The sequence below is a fragment of the Setaria viridis genome, chromosome 8 (assembly GCF_005286985.2).
Source record: "Setaria viridis chromosome 8, Setaria_viridis_v4.0, whole genome shotgun sequence".
NCBI lineage: Eukaryota > Viridiplantae > Streptophyta > Magnoliopsida > Poales > Poaceae > Setaria > Setaria viridis.
The window spans coordinates 34822426-34836441 of record NC_048270.2 but is presented as its reverse complement, the minus strand read 5'-3'; the positions used below and the strand labels follow the sequence as shown (position 1 = coordinate 34836441).

The window sequence follows — 14016 nt, the reverse complement described above, 5'->3', positions numbered from 1 at the left end:
GAGACAAGTAAAGAATAACAATCAGGAGCTGGCGCACCTGTAATTTTGATCCAGCATGAGGGATGATTGGGATGCATTTCACCGGCATGGGTTAGCGCAGCCTTGGCTTGCTCTGCCTCCTCCTTGCTAGTACCATCACATCGCAGGTCAGCTCGGACATCTGCAGCGATGGCAGGTTTTTGAGGCCCAAGTCGTGACTATCGTCATTGCAAGAAATTCCTCGTCTCCCGCAGATAAAACGACAAGAACAAAAGCTTCCTGAGCCTTGGCATAGCTCCGTGCTGAAATACCACTGGCCACACAAATTACCACAAGAAACAGCTTACAAGGCTACCAATGACAAATCCCGCAAGGATATCGAGGTTCTTATTGTCCACCACCAGATTTAGAAAGCGGAGAGCTGGCAACCTCCCGAGGATTTCAAGATCGGCCTGATGTAGCTCCCTCACGTCGATGCATAGCACGGTGAGGTCTAGAAGAAGCGATGGATTCACCAAGCTGGCTCTCACTAGTAGAGAACTCACCTTCCATGCGTCCCATTTTATCCCGGTTTAAAGTTGGCTCGGGACAAAAGGTTCACCAACCGGGACTAAAGCTCGGTCACTGGCGGGGGCTCACCAAGCGGGATCTTTTATCCCGGTTGCAAAGGCTAGTGGAAAAAAAGATCTTGAGAGACCTTTTATCCCGGTTTGAAAAACCAACCGGGATAAAAGACCCCTTTCACCAACCGGGATAAAAGACCCCCTTTTATCCCGGTTGGTATTGCAAAGCGGGATAAAACGCAATGGGGTCTTTATCCCGGTTGGTGTTTCAAACTGGGATAAAAGGATCCCCAACGGGGTGACTGAAAGAGGAGTAAATCCCTCGAACCCTTTTATCCCAGTTTGTAATACCAACCGGGATAAAGGGGGTCTTTTATCCCGGTTGGTGTTTCCAACCGGAATAAAAGGGTCCCCCACGAGTTAATATAAAAGGATTACATCCCCTATATAGTTAGATGTGTTGTGTAGGTGGGATGGCAAGGAAGCTACATGCAAGGTTGGAGGTCGTGGGTTCGAATCCCACGCAGTGCGCACGCGCATATTTTGCGTGAAAAATCGTGTGACTTGTGACTTGCGATGTGGAGGGGCCTCCTGGGATTTCTTTTTTGTTTTGCAGCGCCTGGCGTGGTGACATGTTTTATCCCGGTTAGTATTACCAACTGGGATAAAAGGGGGTCTTTAGTCCCGGTTGAGTGACCCGGGACAAAAGACCCCCTTTTGTCTCGGTTGGTTTATCCCGGATGGATTTTCGGGAGATTTGCACCCTACCGACCGGGACTAATACCGAGTTCTCTACCAGTGAGTGTTGAAAACCAACAGATGTCTCGTATACTCAACATGCGGAGATGTCGAGGGGCGACCAAGGAACCAAATCCGCCGATGCTGTGTTGAACAGGACCGCCGATAAATAGTTCCTGCATTTTTTGTAGTTTGCATAGACACTCCAATAGCTTGTTGTTCCACTCGTACAATCCAAAGAACAGTTGCCTCAGTTCACTTAGCTGGCCCAACTCTTCTATAATGTTTATGGCAGAGTCATTAATGCGTAACAATGACAGCTGTTCAAGGCATGTTAGGTTTCCAATTCCGTTTGGCACTCTCGTAAACTCGTCAATGTACAGGCACATCAACTTTAGCTGGACAACACTCGAAGGCAACCTGGAAACTACAAGTTTTCTATTTCTTCCGGGAGCTGAGAAATACCTGTCTTACATAGTCCCAAGTACCTCAAGTGATGTATATTCCCAAGGTACTTAAGGATACTATTAGCTTGTGAAAGATTGCAGTACTCTAAATCCAGAACCTGTAAAACTCGGCAGCAGGCAAGAGGTGGCACTAGAGAAGCTGCAGCTGGAAAGACAACAACTAACCTTGCATGTTGCATGGTGAAAGTAGCTTGAGCCATCACATGACTTTCCTAACCATTCTGAAGGGACAACCTCCGAATCGTATTTGACGGAGATGTGTCTCCCATATTACTTAGTACAGTAACAAAGTTTTCTTCACTTGATAAGGAGCGGATAAGATCAATCACCATATCATGCACATGATAGGACCATATCATATTATTTGAATTATCATGTATTGATTGGATCATGCTTCTGTTTATAAGCTCATTGAAATAACTCTCTAAGAGTTCAAATAAGCTCTTCCCTCCTTTTTCACATTAGATAAAACCTTTACCTATCCACATCCTTATCAAACGATCCTTCTTAATTTCATAATCTTCAGGAAACATGCTCAAATATAACAAGCAAGTCCGTAAATGGCATGGTAGCTCATAATAGCTAAATGACAAAATCTTTCTCATATTCTCCACATCTAGATTGTTTTCCAGACCAGTACCAACAGAATTGCACACCTCATATCACTCAATTTTATCTCTTGCTTTGCAAGCTAGCAAACTAGCCATCGTAATTATAGCTAATGACACACCAGTACATTTCTTTAGTATTTTGTCAGATACTTCGGCCAACTCATCGTTAGAACATCTTTCTTCTTCTTCATTGTTGTCTTTGTTGTCATTACCAAATATTCTTCTCAAAAATAGTTTCCGAGAGTTGTTCAGAGAAATGGGTTGCAACTTGTAAGCACGGCCAGCTTGTTCAGCAATATTGAGAATACGAGTAGTTGTGATTATTTTGTTTCCAGCATTATTACCAAGCAAAGCACGTTTAATCATTTTGAAGTCTGAGAGTTTCCATATGTCATCAATAAGAATGAAGTACCTGTACCAGATAATTCAAGAAAGCCATGTTACTAGCAAATTAAACTTTATAATAAGTTAGTTTTTTCTCCTATAGAATGTTTAATTAAGCTATGCTAACTAGAGGGCTATTAAAGATTTAGTAAATCAAGATAGTATTGAATGGAATATCACTAGTAGAAACAGACCAAATGGATGGAGAAGAGAATAAGCGAAGGCAAGACAAGTCCAAAAGGGGCTATAGTTGACTGTAGAAGTCGCATGACGCCAGGAAGTGGCAAATAAAAGGAGCAAAGACAAATATGCTCATCCGTATCTATTTTCAAGCCGGCGGTATCGTGCCGTTGTTGCATGGCCATAGAGATGCTAGTATCCTTTCCGACTTGCAATAAGAGCCAGTGAGATAGTAGAACCAAAAGATAGCAAGAAAAAAATCCGTAAATCTGGATGTAATCCCCGATCTACCCAAGTTGTTGCGAGTCGCAAATTACAAGTCACACACTATTTGCACAAAATATACGTGTAACAAGTTTTCAAGGATCGAAAGGACATCCTCCCAATCACACTATCCCTTCTTACCATGTAATCTAGATTTCACTAGTCCATCAACCCGTACTCCCGCATGAACCATGTACCGTGTATTGCCTTTGCATTTTTCAATTAATTCCTAATTCTAACGCACAGAACTTGGTCAATTAAGAGAGTAAAATATGTTTCGAGGATCAAGGTCCTTAAAATCTATGTCTATATGTATCCATATCTATCTCTCTATTTTTATCTATATTTTCGTCTTCGCCATCACTGTGCCACCGCTGATGCCTCTGCTCATCGCCGCTGCTGCATTGTCAGCTGATGGCAGCGCCGTCCAGTAGCATCCGGAAAAAGATAATCTGTATGAAGGTGCAAGTACTTGGGTTTCAACCCGGACAGCGGGCTCGTCTACTGCTGCTGCGGCCCAATCCTGCATCTACAAATGTTACCATGGACTTCTTGATGCCTTGATCCGTATGATTTAGCAACTGAATAATGAACAAATCAAATGTCTGCAAGTACGGTCGATCAACTGAATACATACTGCCGTCCATGCTTACGGCTCACAAGATGATTACGCTCACAAGCTGCAACATTAACCCAAAAACAGCCAAAGCCCTGAACCACTGAGACGATACAAGGCAACTAGGTCAGGGGCGCAGGAGACAGCTCAGTCCCTTTGCAATGACTATAATAAACGGTAATATGAGTAGAGAGGGGTAAGTTAGTCAGGGATTACAATCATATCCACTGACAATGTCATCCTACACTCTCGCGACGAAATGCACAGCAGAAACGATCAAAGCTCTCAGTCTCAGACGCATGCTCTGAGTCTGAGGGTGTCTGGTAAAGCTCGTGGCCGAGCAGTTTAACCTCTGCATGCGTGGCGAAACAGAAGGACTTTGTCATCTGCTCTGCTCCAGCTTCCGGCGTAAACTCTTATATTACTCGTCATCTGTATATCAGACCGAAATATACCAAATGAAGATTAGACGAATTGAGGCAAAGGGGCTAGAAGAAAGGCGTGGTGAAAGATCACCCGGAGATCCCACCATCTCAAACAGAGGAATAAATGCAAATGCAGTTTACAAGAAAGGGGGAAGGAGACAAGTAAGGAATAACATTCAGGAGCTGGCGCACCTATAATATCGATCAAATGTGAGGGACGATTGGGATGCATTTCAGCTGCATGCCTCAGCGCAGCCTTGGCTTGCTCTGCCTCCTCCTTGCTAGCACCATCACGTTGCAGGTCAACATAGACGTTCTGCAGCGCTGGCAGGTTTCCCAGGCCCAAGTCGAGACTACCATCATTGCAGGCAATTCCTCTTACCTCCCGCAGATAAAACCACCAGAACTCAAGGCCTCTGAGCCTTGGCATTGCTCCATGCTGAAATACCACTGGCCACACAAAATTCGTGAAGTAACAGTTTACAAGGCACGGGAATGCACCAGCACCTACAACGAATCCCGCAAGGATATTGAGGTTCTTATTGTCCACCAGCAGGTCTAGATAGCGGAGAGCTGGCAACCTCCCGAGGATTTCGAGATCAACCTGACGTAGCTCCCTCATGGCGATCTTTAGATTGGTGAGGTCCAGAAGAAGCGATGGATTCACCCAAGCCGGAAGTGTTGAAAACCAACAGCTGTTTCGTGTATCCAATATGCGGAGATGTCGAGGGGCGACCCAGGCATCCAATCCGCCGATGCTGCGTTGACCCCTATTGCCGATAGCTAGTTCCTGCATCTTTTGTAGCTTGCATAGGCACTCCAACAGCTTGTCGTTCCACTCGTCCAAATCAATGGACAGCTGCCTCAGTTCAGTTAGCTGGCCCAACTCTTCTATAACGTTTCTAGTGCAGGGATCAATGCATAACCCTAACAGCTGTTCAAGGCATGTCAAGTTTCGAATTCCGTCCGGTGCAGTTATAAATCCGTCAATGTATAGGCACATCAACTTTCTTAGCTGGACAACACTCGAAGGCAACATGAGAAATTTATTGTGGCTCACATCCAATGTTTGTAGAAGATGCAGGTTTTCTATTTCTTCCGGGAGCTGAGAAATACCTGTCTGACGAAGTCCCAAGTACCTCAAGTGATGTATATTCCCAAGGTACTTAAGGCTACTATTAGCTTGTGAAAGATTACAGTCCTCTAAATCCAGAACACGTAAAACTCGGCAGCAGTCAAGAGGCGGCACTAGAAAAGCAGCAGCTGGAAAGACAACAACTGACCTTGCATGTTGCAAGCTCCATGTAGCTTGAGCCATCACATGACTTTCCTGGCCATTCTGAAGGGACAACCTCCGAATTGTATTTGGCGGAGATGTGCCTCCCATATTACTTAGTATAGTAACAAAGTTTTCTTCACTTGATAAGGAGCGGATAAGATCAAGCACCATATCATGTACACGACAACCTTGTATTATTATGTCATCAAAATCATATACTGGTTGGATCATGCTTCTATTTATAAGCTCATTGAAGTAACTCTCTCCGAGTTCAAATAGGCTCTTCCCTGCTTTTTCACATTGGATAAAACCCTCACCTATCCACATCCTTATCAAACGATCCTTCTTAATTTCATAATCTTCAGGAAACATGCTCAAATATAACAAGCAAGCCCTTAAATGGCATGGTAGCTCATAATAGCTAAATGACAAAATCTTTCTCATATTCTCCACATCTAGATTGTTTTCCAGACCAGTACCAATAGAATTGCACACATCATACCACTCCATTTTATCTCTTGCTTTGCAATCCAGCAAACTAGCCATCGTAATTATAGCTAATGGCACACCAGCACATTTGTTCAATATTCTGTCAGATACTTCGACCAGCTCGTCGTGACATTTTTCTTCTTCTTCATTGTTCTCTTTGTTCCCATTACCAAATATTCTTCTATACAGTAGTTTTCGGGAGTTATTCAAAGAAAGAGGTTTCATGTTGTAAGCACCCCCAGCTTGTTCAGCAACATGAGAAATACGGGTGGTTGTAATAATAGTGTATCCAACATCATTATCAGGCAAAGCACATCTAATCATTTTCCAAACTGATAAATCCCATACATCATCAACAACAACAAAATACCTACACGTATGCCAAGTTATTAGCCAAAAATAGTGGTTTAAGGACTGAATAAAGCTCTAATGTTGTTCATATACCAGCTACAAGAAAATTAAGCAAATCAGACCACTGCTAATGGTTTAATGATTAAACTAAAATAGCTCGGGAGCAGGTGGATTGGCAAGTCCGTGGATAAAATAAGTCCACTCAGAATTTTGTCAAAACAAATCGAGGTCCAGTGAGGAAATTATTTGCACTTAATAATGTTGTGGTAATGCTTAAGTGGTTGTGGCCACGTGCATGAACATTTAATTAACCCTATGCAGACTTATAGTATTGTGAACAGAGGCATAAATTATCAGTCCAAAAAAGGTTCATATGTATAAATTGGCCAAAGGAATGCTTTCTTACCTTTTGTCTTCAAGGAATTCTCTGAGTACTTCTATGAGTCGCCTCTCATCCAATGTTTCTTCGTTGATGCTCTTCCCAAGATCATATAGCAAGCCCTTGTACAGTTTCTTCAGGTTAGGAATTTGAGAAACAGAAACAAAAGCATAGCAATCAAATTGTGCTCTAATCTTTTTGTACACTGCATTGGCAAGAGTTGTCTTTCCCAGGCCTCCAAATCCAACAATTGAAACTATCCTGCCTTGCTTCAAGGGAACTTCATTCCCTTCTATCAAAATCTTATTGATTAACTCATCCCTTGCCTCATCAATGCCAACAAGCTCTTTCACCTCCGTGTACTGAGCGAATAAACGAGGGTCCACAGTTACAGGCTTATCAACACCAAGGCTGACCTCATACATGCGGCGCCGTTTATGCACCTCGATGACACGGCTCTTGATCTCTCTGATTTCTGTAGCAATCTTACGACGAATCATAGGCTGCCATAACCATTCGAGGATCCTATCAATGGCTTCCTTGAAGCTATGTTGTTCGTCCGTCTTCCTCTTCCTCCCCTTGCACTGCACGATATATGTGTCAATATTGTCCTCTATATCGTAGGACATCTCTCTCATTTCCCTAGCCCAGATCTTGTCCTGGTTGTCAATCTTATCTGCTGGTGTCCTCGAGATCTTTTCGAGGGCACCTTGCATGCTCTTGAGCTCATCTTGGAGGAAGATGATCCCTCCCTTCACCTCATTTTGCAGATTGTACTCGCCAACTAGCAACTCACCAAGCTTGTCGAGGAGGCTTGGAATTGCCCCTGTCACGATCTCCATGGATTTGTCCCTGGGCAGAGCAATTAGTAAGGTTGTACGCTATGGGTATAGGTGTAGCAAGCAGGGGCGTGTGACGATGAATTATAGTGCTGTCGAGTGCCTAGTGCTCTCGGAGGTCTGCAGACGGGCACAAAGAACGGAAGTGAGCGAGGACTCACCGGCCGCCCTCTCCTTGTCGCCGGGGCTTAGGACTCGCTGGTTTGCCAGATCGCGCTGCCCGCCGCTCATCGCCGGAGCTCACCGCTCGCAACTGCCTTGGATTGGAACAGCACGAAGCAGAGGTCGATGGGATGCGGATGCAGGGGAAGGGAAAGGCAATTAATAATTGATGCTCGAGGTCAAGTCAAGGGCAGGTTGGTCGCAAGAAAAGCAAAAGGCAAAAGTACCTTGGCACTGGGAGAAGAGCTGTATATTAATACCTTGGCACTTTGAGTGAGCGTTTTTCCCATCTCTTTCTTTTCCAAACTAGCACTTACACATAATACTAACTACCTTCAATTTGGATCTACAGGTACCATTGGGTACTCATTATTATTATCCCCGATCAGAGCTTAGTGACTATCTGAGACTCCTTGAGGAAACCCAAAAAATTTTTCAATAACCTCATGGGCACTCTGAACAAATGCTGGACTCAATTTCTTAAAACTCACAAGTGTGATTACAACAAGAAACTTGTTTTGCATATAGATTTCCCGGTGTGTGTTCAATTTTCAAATCTCGTGACACTTCCTTTAGCATAACAAATATTTCATAACTTTTTTTTCCGTATATATAGTTTTTGAGACAGCAGGAGGGTACTCATTATTGCGGATACTATGTTTGTAACTTCATCCACGAATTTGTGGATCTGATGCATACCATCGAACACCAAATAATTGTACGTATACAAAATTAATATGCTTATACTTAAAAAAAGTTAATATACTTTAACTTTAGATTAAGTATTTCTAATTCATTTGCAAATGATAAACAAGAAGAGAGGAACAGGAAGGAAGAACTAGACCACACCGAATTTTTCAGGGAAATACAAGATCAGATTTCTTTTGGATGAGGTCACAAATCCTGCGGGGGAGTTCCATAGTTCAGGATCTAGTCTAGTGCCAAATTTTTATTAAGTTTCAATTGTAATATTATTCATATGTGTATACACAATATGTATATATATAAGATTATTTTAAATATTATATTAAATCTAAATAGAACCCACCATAAATTAGCATATTAGAATAACTATATGTAAAGGAAACAAATACGAAATATGAATATAGACTAAAGGAACAGAAAGAAGAAAAAAAGGAGAAAAAACTTAGTACCGGTTGAGGATACCAACCAATACTAATAAGGCCACCTCCCCACGTGGCGTGGGAATCCCTTTAGTACCGGCTAGTACCCCTAACCGGTACTAAAGGGTTTAGTACCGGGTATTTTAACCGGTACTAAAGGACCCCCTCTAGTACCGGATTGCCAGTACCGGTTGCACATTCGGTACTAGAGGGGGTTACTAATCGGTACTGGACGTCATTTTTCCAGTAGTGGTTTTGTTCTACGAGTAAGTTTCATTTTTCCAAGAGGTAGAAGTATGGAACACGGTTAAAAATGCACCACACGTTACGCTGTCGCCTTGCATGGAATCGGTGACTGTTTCCAATTTCACCCTCAGAGCAAAGAAGATCTCAATGTCGCCTTGCATGGCGATCGGTGACTGATTCCAATTTCCAGCACCGTCACCCTAGCTCAGAGCAAAGAAGACCCCAATATTATCATTTTTCAACTTGCAGTGGCTTGTGTGGTAGGAATAATAAGCTTACCACTGCACGACATCGTTTTTACACGCTAGGACGTATTCTTTGTTTTTTTTCCAAGATTTATCTTTGTTAAGACAAAGTACTGGAGGACGTATTTGAAGGCCCTGTTTTTTTTTTTGAAACAAAAGTTTCTTTAGACTCAATCGCTGCTGTGCGTTGACTGACTCGCGACGACCACGTACGTTGACGCGAGATAAGTTTCTACGAGGAAGTTTCGTTTTTCCAAGAGATAGAAGTATAGAACAGCGTTAAAAATTCACCACACGTGTTACACTGTCGCCTTGCATGACCATCGGTGTCTGTTTCCAATTTCTCACCCTCGTAGCAAAGAAGGTTCCAATTTTGTCATTTCAAACTTAATTGCAATATAGGTTACCTTACCACTCCAAGATGGATTATTCAGCTGAAGCAAGAGTCCGGGCGTCCGGCAAAAGGCAGAAAACATTCCCAAGATCGTTTGAATCGTGAGTTCTTTCAGAATTCAGGCAAAAATTAGAATAATTTATACCATTTCTCCACTTCTCCTGGAATCCTGTGTGTGGCAGCGCGCGCGCGAGAGAGAGATGGGCGGCTGGCTTGTGTTTAGGTCATCACAAAATGAGAGAGGCTAAAATTATGTCTTCCTTTTATCTGAAAAATGAGAAGCTAAGTTTTTGCATTAGTAGTTATCCTCCTCAACAATTTTATCCACCGAAAAAGATTAATTTCAAAGTCTAACTATGTCATTATCTGTTGATGATGCGTTCTCGCTGGTGGGTACTTGAGGCCGGAAAAAATTGCAGGCACTGTCTGCCACGACTTGGTCTCTGTTGTGCACTGTGTCTTGACTCATTCCCGACGACCCGTACAGTGATGTGGATGTGCACTTCCTATATACTCCAACGCACATAGGGTTGTCTGCTCTTGTTAGAACAAATAACCGAAGCAATCTCCAAAGGTTCAGTCAATCAGTTCTCTACGTTGGCGACTCTCGGCGTTCCGGGGAAGATAGGCTCAAAAACCTCTCCTCAAAGCTAAGGTACATATACTAATTCGATGAAAGCTGTACTCCCTTGCTATTTCATGCTGATTCTTCTACTAAGTTTATCCTCATCAACAGTTTAGTTTATCAGCCCTCTTCCCTTTTAGTTCTTTTATCTGCATGTGAAGAGGTTGATTTTAGATTCTTTTAGATGCTACGCCAATAAGATGAACGCTCGTATATTCCCAATGCAAGACACTAAACCGTCTTTAAATTACCATGACTGCTTTGCAAAACCATGCTTTACTAGCATTTCCTTGAGCAAGTCAAACCAATCCGGCCTTACATGCTGATTATGCATGAGAGATACTTCACGGTTTTTTAATTAGCGAGAGATCGATTTGTTGGAATTGTCTTGTCCTTACCTAACATTATATTCCTTTGACCATGAAACCTAATATTCTTCGACTTGAAGATATTGGGGGTTCCATAACCCATTAGTACCTTTTCAGCTATCTTTTTGTTTCTTTTCACGGAGCATGTCTGCATGTGTGAAGATTTTTATCAATAATTTTTTAAGCGTGCATAATGGGAATTTTCTTTTAGTACATGTAGTACACAAAGCAGAACTTATTAGGTATACGGTGCATCCACTGATTTATCTTACCTTCGCAACATCATGATTTCTACTTTCTAGTTATCCAGCCAAGGAGTATATATGGAAGTGCGCTTTCTGCAGCTTGGTCTTGGTTTTCTACTTCTGTTGGCAGCAAAGCACGACCCCGCTCTTGCGGTTCCTAGCTCTCAATGCCAAACGCAGTGTGGCGGTGTTGAGATTCCGTACCCGTTCGGCATCGGTGACAATTGCTCGCTGTCAAGCAGCTTCAACGTCAGCTGCCAGATCCACGATGGTGTCTACAAGCCATTCCTCGGTTTCGTGGAGGTGCTCAACATTTCCTTGGCTCAAGGCACGATCAGGGTGCTCAACCAAATCTCAACATACTGCTACAACAACTCCTCCGGTCAGATGGAGGATAATCGTTGGTGGCTCGACATAAGAGGTGGCCCATTCCGATTCTCAGACGTCCACAATAAGTTCACCGTCATTGGCTGCAACACCCTCGCCTATATCTACGACAACACCAGCACCGGTTACCTAAGTGGGTGTGTCTCAACTTGCCGGAATCTGTCAGACCTAGCGGACGGACCCTGCTCCGGAATTGGCTGCTGCCAGACAGCCATACCTAGGAATATGGGCTATTACGAGGTCTTGTTCAGTCGCGGTTTCAACACAAGCAAAGTTCAGAGGTTCAGCCCTTGCAGCTACGCCGTGCTGATGGAGGCGGAGGCGTTCAATTTCAGCACCAAGTACATCAGCACGACCACGTTCAATGACACAAGAATTGGGCGAGCACCAGTGGTGATGGACTGGGCGATAAGTAACAAGACGACATGTGAGGTCGCCACGGGCACTTACGCATGCCTCAGCACCAACAGCGGGTGCGTGGATTCAGCCAACGGGCTAGGGTACCTGTGCAACTGCTCCAAAGGGTACCAAGGCAACCCGTATCTTCAAGGTGGATGCCAAGGTAACGAGTATGCTAAGATGACTAACAATATCTTTGAACAATATTCAATCTCTAAACTTGTATTTATCGTTCTTGGTTTTGCTCATCTTACTGCAGACGTTGATGAGTGTAGTAGCCGCCCATGCCCTTCAGGCGGTGTTTGCCACAACACGGAAGGAGGCTACCGGTGTTCTTGTCGAGCAGGAAGGAAGTTTAACAGGCAAAGAACCACATGCGACCCTGATACTGGCTTAATAATAGGTAGGACGCCGAGATCAGCTTGCTGGACCAATATATTTGAGAAATGCCACATGGCAATATATATAAGAAGGAAAGCACGTTTTCTGACAATATGCTCTTATTCGATGCTTTTATGCAGGAGTTGCAGTCGGCTCTCTTGTTCTCGTGATTTTCTCCTCCTTCGGATACATGATTCTTCAAAAGAGAAAGCTGAACCAAGTTAGGCAAGAACATTTTCGAGAACATGGGGGCATGATTCTGTTTGAGAGGATGAGATCAGAAAAAGGTCTTGCTTTCACGGTGTTTAGCGAAGCTGAACTGATACAAGCCACAAACAACTACGACAAGAGCAGAATAATTGGAAAAGGAGGCCATGGAACAGTCTACAAAGGGATAGTTAAGGGCAACATGCCTGTTGCGATTAAGCGATGTGCACTTATTGATGAAAGACAAAAGAAGGAATTTGGACAAGAAATGCTAATACTCTCCCAGATCAACCACAAGAACATTGTCAAACTAGTGGGTTGTTGCCTTGAGGTGGAAGTTCCAATGTTGGTCTATGAATTCATCCCAAAAGGCACACTGTTTGAACTTATCCATGGCAAGAACCAAGCATTACAAATCTCTTTCAGCACTTTATTAAGGATTGCTCATGAAGCAGCTGAAGGTCTCAATTTCCTACACTCATACGCATCTCCCCCAATTATCCATGGTGATGTGAAGACTGCCAATATTCTTTTAGATGAAAACTACATGGCAAAAGTGTCAGATTTTGGAGCCTCCATACTAGCCCCATCAGATAAAGAGCAGTATGTCACAATGGTTCAAGGTACCTGTGGCTACCTCGACCCTGAATACATGCTGACATGCCAATTGACAGAGAAAAGCGACGTCTTTAGCTTTGGTGTTATCCTTCTAGAGGTACTCACTGGCCAAGAGCCTCTGAAGTTGGATGGGCCTGAGACGGAAAGAAGTCTGTCGTCAAATTTCTTGTCCGCTATGAAGGAGAACAACCTTGATGCGATCTTGCCGAGCCATGTAAAGGGACAAGAGAACAATGAATTGATCAGAGGCCTTGCGGAGCTAGCCAAGCAATGCCTGGACATGTGTGGCAGCAACAGACCATCGATGAAGGAGATCGCCGATGAGCTCGGCAGATTGAGGAAGCTTTCACTGCATCCTTGGGTACAAGTCGATGTTGAGATGGAGGCTCAGAGTCTTCTCGGTGGAGCGTCGACTGCTAGCTTTGAAATAGAAGGTGCCACTAGTATTGGTTATCCTACACAAGAAGGTGAGAGCCTGCCCATGAACCCAGGAAGTTCGTACTACGCCAGGTGATCAAAGCATATGTCCTAGTGCACTGTAGTTCCTTAAAACTTCTGCATGCTAGGGCATTTGCGAGCTAGTAGCTGGTCTGCTATCTACTTGCGTATGGTACAATATATATACACTACAAAGCTCTGCCTCTCTGTATATGCACTCTGTTTCAATGCACATGTCTGCATATGTGGTCTGCTGTTTACTATTAACGAAAAACACATGAGTGCTACCCTTGCTGTAATAACGTACTGGAAGCATGGAGTGGTGATAACCATGGGCTCCAAAGATCTCTCGGCCCTGCAGGCCTTTTGGATTCCACATGACTCAGGCAGGTACGGGCACTGAGGGATGGAGGCACGGCCTCATTAGATCGGGTGACAACGGCATCCATCTCGCTCACAACACCTGGAGTTGCTCCTTAATCTCTCTTTATTTTGCTTAACCGGACGGCAAGAGATATGCTATAGATATAAGAAGAAGAAGAAGAAATATGATTACAATAGGCCATTAAGCATTGAAATCTCTGCGCTGGCTTTTGCTCCTCGATCCTCAGTG

General features: G+C 43.7%; 2 protein-coding genes across 3 annotated transcripts; one reads left to right on the top strand and one right to left on the bottom strand.

Moving 5' to 3' along the window:
- Positions 1-3759: 3759 nt before the first annotated feature.
- On the bottom strand, positions 3760-7945 carry LOC117834753 (disease resistance protein RGA5). Of its 2 annotated transcripts, XM_034714282.2 has the most exons (4): positions 7726-7943; positions 6753-7577; positions 4420-6365; positions 3760-4234 (listed from the first exon to the last, which is right to left on the bottom strand). In XM_034714282.2, the coding sequence occupies exons 2-4, from the start codon at positions 7565-7567 to the stop codon at positions 4224-4226; spliced, it is 2772 nt and encodes a 923-aa protein (XP_034570173.1). In that variant the 5' UTR covers positions 7568-7577; positions 7726-7943; the 3' UTR covers positions 3760-4223. The 2 variants fall into 2 exon arrangements, with proteins under 2 accessions (XP_034570173.1, XP_034570172.1); XM_034714281.2 differs by lacking the exon at positions 3760-4234 and having other exon boundaries at positions 4241-6365; positions 7726-7945.
- A 2284-nt stretch (positions 7946-10229) lies between these two features.
- Positions 10230-13779, top strand: LOC117834757 (wall-associated receptor kinase 5). Its single transcript, XM_034714287.2, has 4 exons — positions 10230-10390; positions 11031-11922; positions 12019-12162; positions 12281-13779. Exons 2-4 carry the CDS (start codon positions 11052-11054, stop codon positions 13477-13479), a joined length of 2214 nt encoding a protein of 737 aa, XP_034570178.1. The 5' UTR covers positions 10230-10390; positions 11031-11051; the 3' UTR covers positions 13480-13779.
- The last annotated feature ends 237 nt before the right edge of the window (positions 13780-14016 follow it).